Here is a 13721-nt window from a genome sequence, read left to right as displayed (position 1 = left end):
CACGCCAGTTGACTCAATGACAGGCCTTATGATACTTAACCATTCGGCCATCCAACCCCCACGACAGATCATACAAATTTAGTTCCAAATATATTTTGAGTATTTTTCTATTAAATTTTTTTTTTTTTACAATTTGCCAGGTGGGTATCAACTGAATCAACCTAATATTTTGTGGGGATGTATCTGGGTCCAAATCCGTGACCCAAGGGTTATCACCCTTTGCATGGTGCTCTCGGGGACACACTCTTAATATATTCTGAAAATTTAGGCATACATTCCCTGTAAATAGTACAACAGGATGGCAAGGTGAAATGAAATAAAATAATTTTGTTGAATTGTTTATAAAAACCGAATATAGTGGTAAAAGTATAAATTGACATGACTAAACAAAATACAAGAGCAGCAATGGACAAAAAATAATCTTTATTGAATCTTTATACGTCGTTTTGTACAGAAAAAACCGCTTGGAAGGTGATGAAAAAATTGTTATATACTCAATTTTTTCTCTTTCCATGCAGAAAAACGGTCTTGCAATTAATTCCGCTTTGGCTTGCCATAGATTCGACATAGAATGAATAACCCATCCATTGGAAAGGTTTATACATTAGACAGAACAAATACACATAATAATATAACTGATTATTTTTTATTCATTTCATACACTATTCTATGCAAACAAGCCAACAATGAGGCTGATGTCCCCCGCCGAAATCCCAAAATAAAAATAAAAAGACGACACATATTAATTAACTGCACACTTTTCTTTTAAAAGTATCGAGGAATCAAACTGATCATCAACTATACACTAAGTTTCATCACTGTCTATCAGATAGAATCAAAGTTATCTTGTCCTAAAGCATCGACCAATGAAAATGCTTAGCTCTGCTTATTACATGTAGCTTTAGCAGGGAATGTTAATCATTAAATTTAGTCAAGACATTCACCTAATGAACATCTAACATCAAGTTACAACAATTAAATAAAAGCAGAGTTGTTATGTTCCAAAGCCTTGACCAATCAAATTGCTTATCTCTCCTTAGCCTAAGCAGAAAATTCTCCTCAACCAACTCAAGTCAAGGAAATAATACAATGAATCTATACTTCATCGCTCTCACCGAATTAGAAACAAAGTTAACATCTTCCAAAGTCTCAACCACTCAAATTGGTTATATCTGTTTAGCCTTAGTGGAAAATGCGCATGATCGAACTATTGTCAAGGCATTCACCCAATAGACACCTACACCAAGTTTGAACATTCTACCCCAATTAAAAGGAGAGTTATTGTGTTCCAAAGTCTGGACCAATCAGATAAAAGTTTCTACTTTGCCTAAGCAGAAAATGTTCAGTCAAGGTAATAATATATTGAATCTATACTCGGGAGTTTCATCACTCTCATCCAATTAGAACCAAAATTATCATGTTCCAAAGTCTCAACCACTCAAATTGCTTACAGCTCTGTTTACCCAGAGCCGATCTCACTTAATAACCAAAGTTATCGTGTCCCAAGGCATCAACCAATCAAACTGCTTATCTCTGCTTACCATAAGCAGACAATGCGTGTATTCGAACTCCATCAAGGCATTTACCTAATGAACGCCTACATCAAGTGTGAACATTCTAACTCGATGGAGCAGAAAATGCTCATCTTCGAACTCCATCAAGGCCGGACCTAAAAAAAAAACAACTACACCTAGTTTGAACATTCTAGCTCAATTAGAAGGAAAATTATTGTGTCCCAAAGAGTGTGACGGGCAGATAGGCAGACAGACCCATTTTAATAGTCCCCTGCTTTATTCAAAAGGCGGGGGACAATAAATCATTAAAACTTCTTCTAAACAGCTCAAAATGCCTAAAAATGTTCCTGGGTTACTTCCTTTATGGACAAAGCAAATAATATAATCATAAAAATTATGTCAGCAAAGTTTATATACAATATTTAATACACAAGAACTCCATTATAGTGTGTTTTGCATTAACTTTAATGCATATCTTAGTACATTACAGGGGTTGACTTTGCTTTCAACAGTATAAGAATGAATCGAAAATTTGGAGAAAGTCAACAGAGCCCAAAATCAGTGTTATTATGAAGCCCTGCACCAAACTACCTGTCTGTAATTACAATAAAACATTCTGTAGAAAAGTTTGTCTAATAATGCAGAGAATCTAAAAACTATTAACTCCTTGTTTTGCAATCCTTTTGCCTAGGAACTAGGTTAGTCAATTATTTTTTTTAAAACAAAAATTACTAATTCTATATACAATCATCAGGATTTATTAAATGAATATGGTGAACGTTTCAAAGATGATATATTAGGATCTTGTTGATTGTAGTTAACAGACCACAGTTTAGGTGACACTGATGTAGAGTTAAAACCACTATATGGTGGTGGTGTACCTGAAACAGAAGCTATTAGTTAGAATATTGAACCATCGGCTGCAGGCAGATATGCCCACATTTTGCAAGAGATGGATAGAGAACAAGCTAAACAAAAAGATTTTTTGCACCAAATGGCCACAAAACCAGACCCAACTTTTCTAGAGTAAAATTTTGCGTAGAATACGATGCCGAGTGGTAATCAGTCTGCCGGTGGGGTGTTTTCGAGATATTCGGGGTCAAAGGTCAAATGGGTTCATTTGCACTGAAAGTGAAAGCGCAGTCTTTCTTGTAAGATGGATATAAGCTGAAAATGATCGAAAGTAATCACACTTTCAATAAAAAAGTAAACTTGCTAAATTCACCTTTGTTCTTTGTCACCACAGAGGTCAAAAGGTCACATTTTCCGTTTTAGCACTAGGAAGATTTAAAGTAATAAATGTCAGCGTAAAATATAAAAACTAAGCCGAAACCTGTTCTAATTAATAATAGGATCATTTACTAACTTATCTTTAGGTGGTCTTCGCACCGAACTTCAACTTTGTAACGTCGAAAATGATCTTGCATAATAGAACCAAAACGCTTCGGAACCCGTTTCCAAAATACATAAAAACTGTTAAATCAAAATCTCTCCGAATTAGTTTTACAACGAATGCTATACATACTGATACTGAAAAAAACAATTGAATAGTTTCATGGCTGGACTTCAGCCTGCAGGCCGCTTCACAAAGCCTGCCAAAATTTCCCCGCTAACATTTACCAGTACGACATATATATTCTGTGAACTACTATGTACAATGCATCCGTCGGTTTTATCTGCGTCCATGTTCCGGTGAAATTCATAAAAACTCATAAAAAATTTGCAAACTTTTAATCTCGTCGTCAGATACGTGTTTTCCCGTCACTGATTAACATTGGTTTTCCTAGACTGGGATTCTCGGATATCCACGCGACCTGCAGGCTGGAGTCCAACACTGAAACTATTCAATTGTTTTTCAGATAACTAGTATCTTTATGTATAATAATCGCTGTGAAAATAAATCGGAGAGATTTCGATTTGACAGTTTTTACATATTTTTGAAACAGTTTTCAAAGTGTGTTGGTTCTGTTATGCAAGATCATTTTCGACGTTCCAAAGTAAAAGTTCGGTGCTAAGACCCTCTAAAGATAAATTTTAAATGTTCCTATTATTTGCGTACGAGAGACGGACATTTTGTCCAACAGTTTTGGTCCGATTTTCACGAAACTCAAACTAAGCCATCATAAGGGTGTAACACCTCTAGAGGGACCACATGCTAGAAACGTGATTTTTCATACAATCAAGGGCCATAATTCAGAAAGTTACAATCCGATATGCGCAAATATCGAAAGGAAACAAGATCTTTGGGTTATAAACATGCATTTCAAGTTTCAGCAAAATCACATGATTGACAATTATGACCTGTAGAGTGTCCACATGCTAAAAGATAGGTTGCCAGGCAACTAAACATAGGCTCACAGCAGCTAAATCATCCGAGCGGTCGACAAGAGTTGTCGTATATTTGTTCTTTTGTAGGTAATTAGGGGGCATTTAATAGACAATTTCATACAGATGACATTATAATTTTCGTCGTTTGAGGGTTCATAAGGTTCTAAAAACTAAAACAAGGGCTGTAACTCTGGAAGTTATCTACAGAAATTGTTGGAATTCGACAGACTTTTTCGTTTTACTAATTCATATCAATTTCATACAGATTGGATGATAACTTTTGTCGTTCGAACGTTCACAACTTTCAACAAAGTAAAACAAGGGCCATAACTCTAGAAGTAATTGACAGAAATTGCTGACATTCAACAGGCTTCTTCATTTCACTAATTTAAATGATGCAATGTGAAACAAGGGCCATAACTCTAGATGTAATTAACGGAAATTTGCTGAACCTCAATAGGCTTGTTCGTTTTACTAATTTAAACGATACCTATAAATACATACAGATCGGATAATAACTTTAGTCGTTAAAGCATTCACAAGGTACAACAAAGTGAAAAAAAGGCCATTACTCACGGTGTAATTAACGGAAATTGTTGAAATTCAATAGGCATCTTCGTTGCACTAATTTAAATGATGCATATCAATTTCAAACAGATCGGATGATAACTGTTGTCATTAGAGCGTTCAAAAGATTCAACAAAGTGAAACAAGGGCAATAACTCTAGATGTAATTAACGGAAATTGCTGAAATTCTATAAGCTTCTTTGTTTTACTAATCTAAATGATGCATATAAATTTCATACAGATCGGATAATAACTTTTGTCGTTAGAGCATAAACAAGGTACAACAAAGTGAAACAAGGGCCCTAACTCACGGTGTAATTAAAGGAAATTGCTGAAATTCAAGAGGATTCTTCGCTTCACTAATTTAAATGATGCATATCAATTTCAAACAGATCGGATGATAACTGTTGTCATTAGAGCGTTCACAAGATTCAACAAAGTGAAACAAGGGCCATCACTCTAGATGTAATTAACGGAAATTGCTGAAATTCAATAGGCTTCTTTGTTTTACAAATTTAAATGATGCATATAAATTTTATACAGATCGGTTGATAACTTTTGTCGTTAGAGCGTTCACAAGAAGCAACAAAGTGAAACAAGAGCCATAACTCTAGATGTAATTAACGGAAATTGCTGAAATTCAATAAGCTTCTTTATTTTACTAATCTAAATGATGCATATAAATTTCATACAGATCGGATAATAACTTCTGTCGTTAGAGCATTCACAAGGTACAACAAAGTGAAACAAGGGCCATAACTCACGGCGTAATAAACGGAAATTGCTCAAATTCAATAGGCTTCTTCGTTTCACTAATTTAAATGATGCATATCAATTTCAAACAGATCGGATGATAACTGTTTTCATTAGAGCGTTTACAAGATTCACCAAAGTGAAACAAGGGCCATAACTCTAGATGTAATTTACTGAAATTGCTGAAATTCAATAGGTTTCTTTGTTTTACTAATTTAAATGATGCATATAAATTTCATACAGATCGGTTGATAACTTTTGTCGTTAGAGCGTTCACAAGGTGCAACAAAGTGAAACAAGGGCCATAACTCCAGACGAAATTAACGGAAGTTATTGAATTTAAATAGGATTCTTCATCTCACTAATGCAAACAACATATATCAATTTCAAAACAATCAGATGATAAATATAGTCTGTAGAGTGTTCACAAGAAATTGTACACGACAGACGGAGCGACGGACGGACGGGGGCGACGGCAATATACGACCACATTTCCATGTGGGCGTATAAAAATGACTTTCCGTACAATCAGGGACAATAATCCATGAAGTTATGGTCTGATTTATGCCAATATCGAAAGGAACCGAGATCTTTGGGAGAGTGACCTGCAGGTGTCCACAAACAAATTGTGGATGAACGTACAGGGGCGTCGACAATATACGTCCACATGAAAATCTGGGCATATAAAAATCAGCCCACCAGCAGCTAAGCCAAAGATTGTGACTTAAGCGGGGCTTATGTCAACCTTAATACTGACGGCAAACCACATAACATTATTAAGATGTTTAAACTAACATGAAGTTAAATTTACGTTAAAATGGTCTGTCAGTTTACCATCATTTTTCTCATCTTTTTAACCATAATTTTACGTCAGGAAATGACATTAACCTAATGGACACTTTACGTATAAAATCTATAGTCTCTACCACGTCCACAAGGTATTCGGAAAAGGGATATGACTAGGTCTCATCCTCTCATTGTTCCAGTACTTCATATCGAATTAGAAATAAATCTGTTGAAAACTGTAGCCTCTAGTATTAAATTCAAAAGGTTTTCAGAATAGAGAGGTAACTTTGAAACGGAATCTCACCCATCGCTGAATATAGATACAGTTAGTCCTCTCATGACCTGAACCTTAATCTTAATTCTAACATTAAACAAGAAGTTGCCTTGCAAAATAAACCCATAGTTTGCAAGTATCATTTGAAATGGACAAAAGTTGTAACCTCTCGTAGTTCCACAAACTTTGAACGTATTTCACATTTTGTGTAAAAGGCAGGGGGAATAACTCTAGAATATAAGGTCTGATGAACACCACACTCAAACTCACCCCACGAAAGGTCGCTAATCAATGATAATCGATAAGGTTCGTCTCTCATGACCCCAATGCAACAAACCATATTTGAAAAAAATAAATTTGTTAACAAATACAGTAAACCTCGCATAAGTCGGATTCGTATAAGTTGGATCTTCGCCCAACTCGGATAAAATCGTTTGGACCCTTTGATCCTGCACGTTTTTCTTATTAAATTTCTGCGTGTAACTCGGATTTCCTATGTCGGATCTTCGCTCAACTCGGATCCAAATGTTCGGTCCATTTGATCTAATTCGGGCTTTTTTCCTTCGCCTAAGTCGGATCGGCAGTATGTTCAGAATTTGACTAAGTCAGTTTCGTACCGATGGCCCAAAACGCGGATAGGTATTCCATGCACAGAGCCCCAAAATACTTCCCCTGTCATTTTGCCTTAAATTATATTTGACTGATGCAATAATAGAATTTTCCCTGAATGTGCCGTACCAGTCAGGAGGATCTTCTATTCGCCCCCCCCCCCTCGGAATATTTTGCTGTCTTTTTAAATGACACATGTTTTTTTCTATTTGTACCGTCTTCTGCGGGTCCTGTTGTTGTTTTTCATCAATATGATTATCACTATATATGTTAAAATATTATGTACGGGAATTGTTGTACTAGTGAATTGTAATCTATTGCCGGACATTGGATTTATAATTAGCAGTTAAAGCTGTTGGGGTATGTCAGAACACGGGAATGTCTTACTCAGATCAATAGTATATAATCAGCTATTCTGTTTTCACGCATCATTTTATAATTTACTTATCAACAAACAATCACAAGAAAAAAACCTTGGAACAGAGTACAGACATTAACATTATAGAATTTATACGGCATCCGATTAATCGGCACTACTTTGAATCAGTTATTATCCGGCTCTTGCAGTTTACTTCTAATTGAGCTAAGATTGAATTTCAGTCTTCGTCTAACTCGGATCTTCGCTTAACTCGGATAAAATTGGTCAGTCCACTTAGATCCGACTTATGCGAAGTTTACTGTATATGTTAAGTTTCATCTGGATTGGACAAAAATGTGCACCTAAATCAAACCTATGTAAGATCTTTTCATTCTTAACACCAGGTATAGGTATTATATGCTTTTCCACTATTTGCGTAATGGGGAGTGTCCGATTTTCATGAAATTCGAACACAACTATTTGAAGAGTTTTCAAAATAAAAAACAAACGGTTGCCATGGAAGATACACCCACATTTTGCATGAGATGGACCTGGAGCAGGAAAAATCAATAGGGCTCATCCTCTCATTGTCCCAATGCTTCACAATTAATTTGAAAAAAAGAAGAAGAGTTTGTGTACCAAAATCAAACTGATCCAAGAACTTTTGATCCTTAACACATTTTAAGTTTCTTCTGAATTCGACAAAATTGTCATTGTCCCAATGCTTCACAATGAATTTGAAAAAAAGAAGCAGAGTTTGTGTACCAAAATCAAACTGATCCAAGAACTTTTGATCCTAAACACATTTTAAGTTTCTTCTGAATTCGACAAAATTGTCGATTCTAGACAATAGGGACTGGGTATCATTCAGATTTGATGAACAAAGGAAAGAAACTGAGCTTACCATCTATAATCTAATACACATATTCAGTTAATAGATTGCCATGCAGAAAGTGTTAAATACCATCAAGATTCATCAAAAACCGCCCATCAAATCTGAATGATACCCGGTCCCTAGTGAGAGGTTCCACAAACTTTGTACATTAAAATAAACACAAGGGTTCTATGGAAAACAATCGTATTTTTAATGGGAGCTACGTTTCTACAAAGATTCCCTTGTCATGAAGACTTGTTATATACTCTTCAAAAAAAAAGTTGGGGATATTCAGAAAGAATACAAAACTGTGGAAATGTGCTGCTTTTTTTATTAGACGTAACCTGTGTATGTTAATAATAGGCCAATTGCCTACACATGAACATAAACAGTTCATATGGCCGGCTTATCTGACGGCCCCATTTCACTCGCAAAGAGATACACCATCAAAAGTGAAAATGGATGTTTTTTATTTTTGTCTTAATAATGAGTAATTGCTCCACCAATCCTCAGACATTCAGCAATTCGTCGTGGCATGCTCCTAATCATCCGTCCAATCACGATTTGGGACAATCTGACCCACTCCTCTTGCAGTGCCACGGCCAATTCATGCAGTGTTGTCGGTGGACGTTGACGTCTCCCGATCAAATTAAATGTAACACACTAAAGAAAAGATACGCTAAACAGTAAATCTTTTGCAAGAAACGATAGAAAGCAAACATGGATAGATAAAACAGCACGAGGCAGTTTTCATCAACCCTTCCTTGAAATGTCAAATTTGACAGTGAACCCCTCCCACATGTGTGTCGCATGTGCAGCTCAGTGGTTCTGTTGGGGCGATAAGTTCTTCATCTGTGAACATACTCTCAAAGCATGTCAAGTGTCCATGACTATTTATCATATCACAACCTGCATAGGTATTTGCATTTCAATATCCCCTACTTGTTTTGAAGAGTATATATATGAATATTGCAGTATAGTTATAGTTATATATATGGAGAAATTTATATATGGTTGGGCACCCTAGCTCTAGTTGTATAATGTATATGTTTTGTAGTTTGGGAGTGACTTATCAAACTTCCCACTTTAAAATGCTATTGCATTTCTAATGATTTTAAATTTATCCTGATATTACATGTATATATGTCTTTGTAGTTTAGGAGGGACCTATGGAAGATTAGTTTTTTTGTTTTTTTGCAAACTAAATACATTGCCTCATTAAATAAAGTTTTTATTATTATTATTATTATAAATATTATTACTTACCTTGAGGTTGAATAAAAGATGAATGGGGAACAGCTTGTAATGGAGATCCACTGTTTGATAAAAACACATTGCTGTTAGCGGTAGTTTTATATCTTGATCCTAATATAGCATTGTAACCTATTCAATATATCATAGACTTATTTAATACAATATGCATTATTTTTAATGAAACAACTAGTTATTTTAGTTCTCCAATCAATTTTGTTACAAAAGTGTTTTATTCTGTCTATCTAGGCTGACCAAGAACTTTTTAAAACCAGCGGCTGCCAGGCAGGATACGCCCACATTTTTCAAGAGATGGATAGAGAGCAAGCTAACAAAAAGCGTTTTTTTTGTACAATCAGGGGCCACAGTTCAGGAAGTTACGATGCGATATGCGCAAATATCGACATACAGCAACCAAGATCTTTGGGTTATAAACATGCATTCAAGTTTCATCAAAATTGGATCAAAATTGTGAGATCTAGACGGTTCACAACCTTGATAGTGTCATATCGGTGAATGAATGTATCTTGTTATTGTTATATTTTATGAATGTATAAATAAATAAATGATAATAATTGATTATATATGTTCTTTTATTTATTAGGGAGATGGGTGGGTGCCTGGGTGGGTATAAATGTCGATGTGAGATTGAATTTTTGTGTGACTGTCCTTGACCCAATTAAAACCGATCGACATTCCGATAGCATGAAGTTTTCGGCTTCTTATTATGTGCTAAAAATAGCACCACTTTCTCCATGATAAAATGACCGGTTGGGAAATTTTGAAGTGGAAGCCCTCAATCACAACCTTGATATACCATATTTTTACATTGTTTGCGTTCGAGGGGCGGCCATTTTGGCCAGCAGTTTTGGTCCGATTTTCACGAAATTCGAACTCAACCGTCATTAAGGTGTAACGGTGATATATTCAAACGTTTTTTTCAATCGGAATAAAATTGTGACCTCAAGAGGGACCTGAAGCTAAAAACGTGATTTTTTGTACAATCAGGGGCCATAATTCAGGAAGTTACAATCAGATATACGCGAATATCGAAAGGAACCAAGATCTTTGGGTTATCAACTTACATTTCAAGTTCCATCAAAATCCGAAATAAATTCTGACCTCAAGAGGGTCCCCAACATTGATATACCATATTTTTGTGCTATTTGAGTACGAGGGGCGGCCATTTTGTCTGTCAGTTTTGGTCCAATTTTTACGAAATTCGAACTCAACCATCCTTAGGGTGTAACGGTGATATATTCACATGTTTTTTTAAATCAGATAAAAATAATGACCGCTATAGGGTCCACAAGCTAAAAATGCGATTTTGAGTACAATCAAGGGCCATATTTCAGGAAGTTAGGGTCCGATATGCGCGAATATCGAAAGGAACCGAGATCATTGGGTTTTAAACTTACATTTCAAGTTTTAATAAATTCAGAAGAAAATTGTGACCTCTAGAGGGTCCACAACCTTGATATAGCATATTTTTACGCTACTTGAGAACAAGGGGCGGCCATTTTATCTTTCAGTTTTAGTCCGATTTTTACGAAATTCGAATTCAGCCATCCTTAGGGTGTAACAGTGATATACTAAAACGTTTTTTTAAATCGTATAAATAGTATGACCACTCTAGGGTCCACAAGCTAAAAACGCGATTTTTCTTACAATCAGAGCCATAATTCAGTAAGTTACAGTCCGATATGCACGAATATAGACAGGAACCGAGATCTTTGGGTCATAAACTTACATTTAAAGTTTCATCAAAATCAGAAGAAAATTGTGACCTCTAGAGGGTCCACAACCTTGATATACTATATTTTTAAGCTATTTGAGAACACAGGGCTGCCATTTTGTCTGTCAGTTTTGGTCCGATTTTCACGAAATTTGAACTCAACCTTCCTTTGGGTGTAACGGTGATATACTAAAAAGTTGTTTTTTTAAATCGGATAAAAATTGTGACCTCTATAGGGTCCACAAGCTAAAAACGTGATTTTTCGTACAATCAGGGGCCATGAAGTTACGATCCGATACATGACAATATCAAAAGGAACCGAGATCTGAGGGAAATAAACTTATATTTCAAGTTTTGTTGAAATCGGACAGAGTGTCCACAAACAATTGTGGACGGACAGGGGCGACGGCAATTATATGTCCACATGAAAATGTGGGCTTATAAAAACACAACACTGGAAAACAATCACTGGTTTATAAATAAAGAAATAGCAGCATGCACAAAGAGAAATCAAAATTGGAAAACAATCAACAGATTTATATATAATTTAATAACAAAGATAGGTTGCCAGGCAACGAAACAAACGCGCACAGCAGCTACATCGTCCGGGCAGTCAAGAAGAGTTGTCGCATATTTTTACTTTTTTCGGTAATGAAACATTTATAATACATTAAAATCTGATTAAGAGTAACATCTCATTAACTAATTATCACAAAACCATTAGAATTTGTTTGGTTTTTATAATGTTCTGCCCCATACGTTAAGTATACGAAACTTTTAACATCACAGATTTAGCTGTTCAAGTCATAAAGATTAATTGAAAATCAATATACCTGTTCGTCTCAAGACCGTAAACACTGTGTATCAATTTAAAGTCAATCGGATATTAACTTTAGCCTCTAGAGTGTCCACAAGATTTTTCAAAGTGATCAAGGGTCATAACTCTGACAGTAATTATTGGAAATCGCTGAAAATCAATAGGCTTCTTTTTCTCATGACCTTAAACACTGTTTATAAATTTAAAGTCAATCGGATATTAACTTTAGCTTTTAGAGCGTCCACAAGATTTTTCAAAGTGATCAAGGGCCATAACTCGTTGAAAATCAATAGGTTTCTTTGTCTCATGACCTTAAACACTAATTATAAATTTAAAGTCAATCGGATATTAACTGAAATGTCCGGCTGAAAATCAGTTCAGCTGAACCTTAGCAGTTATTTCAAGACTTGTTCATAAGGTTTTCGGCAAAGTGGAATAACTCGGGTACAAAAAACTGTGGATTATGAATATTGATAGGGATTGATTGACCCCAATGGCTCAAGTCAAATATGAAATAGGCTTCTTTGTTTCACTAATATACGATTACGTGCTGCATATCAATTACATACAGATCAGATTATAACGTATGTCATTAGAGTGTTCACAAGGTGCAGCAGAGTGAAACAAGGGCCAAAACTCCAGAACAAATTCAAGAAAATTATTGACAATAAATAGGCTTCTTCATCTCACTAATGTAAACAACATATATCAATTTAAAACAATCAAATGATAAATGTTGTCAGTAGAGTGTTCACAAGAAATTGTGGATGACGGCAATATACAACCACATTTCCATGCGTATAAAAAGTGATTGATTTTGCAACTCGAATCACAAACAATAGATCAATATCGTGTTAAAACTTTTTTAAATTACCATATATAAGTTTTCAATTTTGGAAAATCTTCAAGAGATAAATGAAAATAAATTTTTAAAACTTACCAAAAAGAACAGATGCTGCTGTTATCAATATTATGATAAATAAAACGAACCAGGACTGATAGTTAAATAGAATATTTCTGATTAACATTCCCCAACCTACATCTCTGGCATAACCTCCTTTAAAACCTGTGAATATAATATACCAATTTAAGTACAATATGATGTTAAACATTGACCTACTGTTTCTATTGATTGGAAGTTTTTCACATGACAATAGTGTTTCACAAAAGTTATGACAGTAATGATAACCAAATTTCGATGTAGAAATTTATTAAGAGCCCTGCTGTATAATGCTATATGAAGCAGTATAAATACAATCATAGGTGTATGGACTCGATGAATGTTACAGGGGCAGAAAGAGAGAGAGAGAAATGGGGTTAAACGTCCACTCGACACAAACTAGGTCATTTTGGGACTAACATATGGTTTAATTTTATTTCAATAATTCGCTTGCGCGTAGGGGTCTTTAGCAGTGGGAGGAAACCGGAGGACCCGGAGAAAACCCACGAGGTTGGACAGGCGACCCTACTCCTTGTCACGTACAACCGGGGATTCGAAACCACACCAGTCGACTCAATGACAGACTTTATGATACAGCGCGCGCACGCTAACCATTCAGCCATCCAACCTGAAATGCCCTAAAAAATATTTACTTAAAATAGAAGTAAAACTAGATCTGCCAGACAGATATGAAAGCTTTTTATATTCAAGGTTACTTCCTGTCACATGTCATGGGTTATACAAAGAATCTTAACAGGAACAAACAATCATTAAAATCGCTCAACAACTCGCAAAGTTATAATCTTAAATATAGCAAAAAAAATATAGCGAAAAAATAATCTGAAAAATAATAGGAAATAACTGAGACTTGTATTGCTGTAATCCAATGACTTCCAGTTCTAGAAGTTTCAGAAA

The 13721-nt window shown here is 35.3% G+C and overlaps 1 protein-coding gene across 2 annotated transcripts in view; it reads right to left on the bottom strand.

The window, feature by feature from the left end:
* Positions 1-406: 406 nt before the first annotated feature.
* The window catches only part of LOC126828366 (nuclear pore membrane glycoprotein 210-like), a 74196-nt gene continuing 60881 nt past the window's right edge, over positions 407-13721 (bottom strand). For both annotated transcript variants that reach the window (XM_050558121.2, XM_050558120.2), the window contains exons 11-13: positions 12807-12932; positions 9330-9446; positions 407-2395 (exon numbers count right to left, since the gene is read on the bottom strand). In XM_050558121.2, coding sequence (XP_050414078.1) covers positions 2265-2395; positions 9330-9446; positions 12807-12932 — 374 coding nt within the window. In that variant the 3' untranslated portion in view covers positions 407-2264. The remainder of the gene's footprint in view (positions 2396-9329; positions 9447-12806; positions 12933-13721) is intronic.

Source organism: Patella vulgata, chromosome 7 (assembly GCF_932274485.2).
Source record: "Patella vulgata chromosome 7, xgPatVulg1.2, whole genome shotgun sequence".
NCBI lineage: Eukaryota > Metazoa > Mollusca > Gastropoda > Patellidae > Patella > Patella vulgata.
This window is presented reverse-complemented; position numbering and strand designations above follow the sequence as displayed.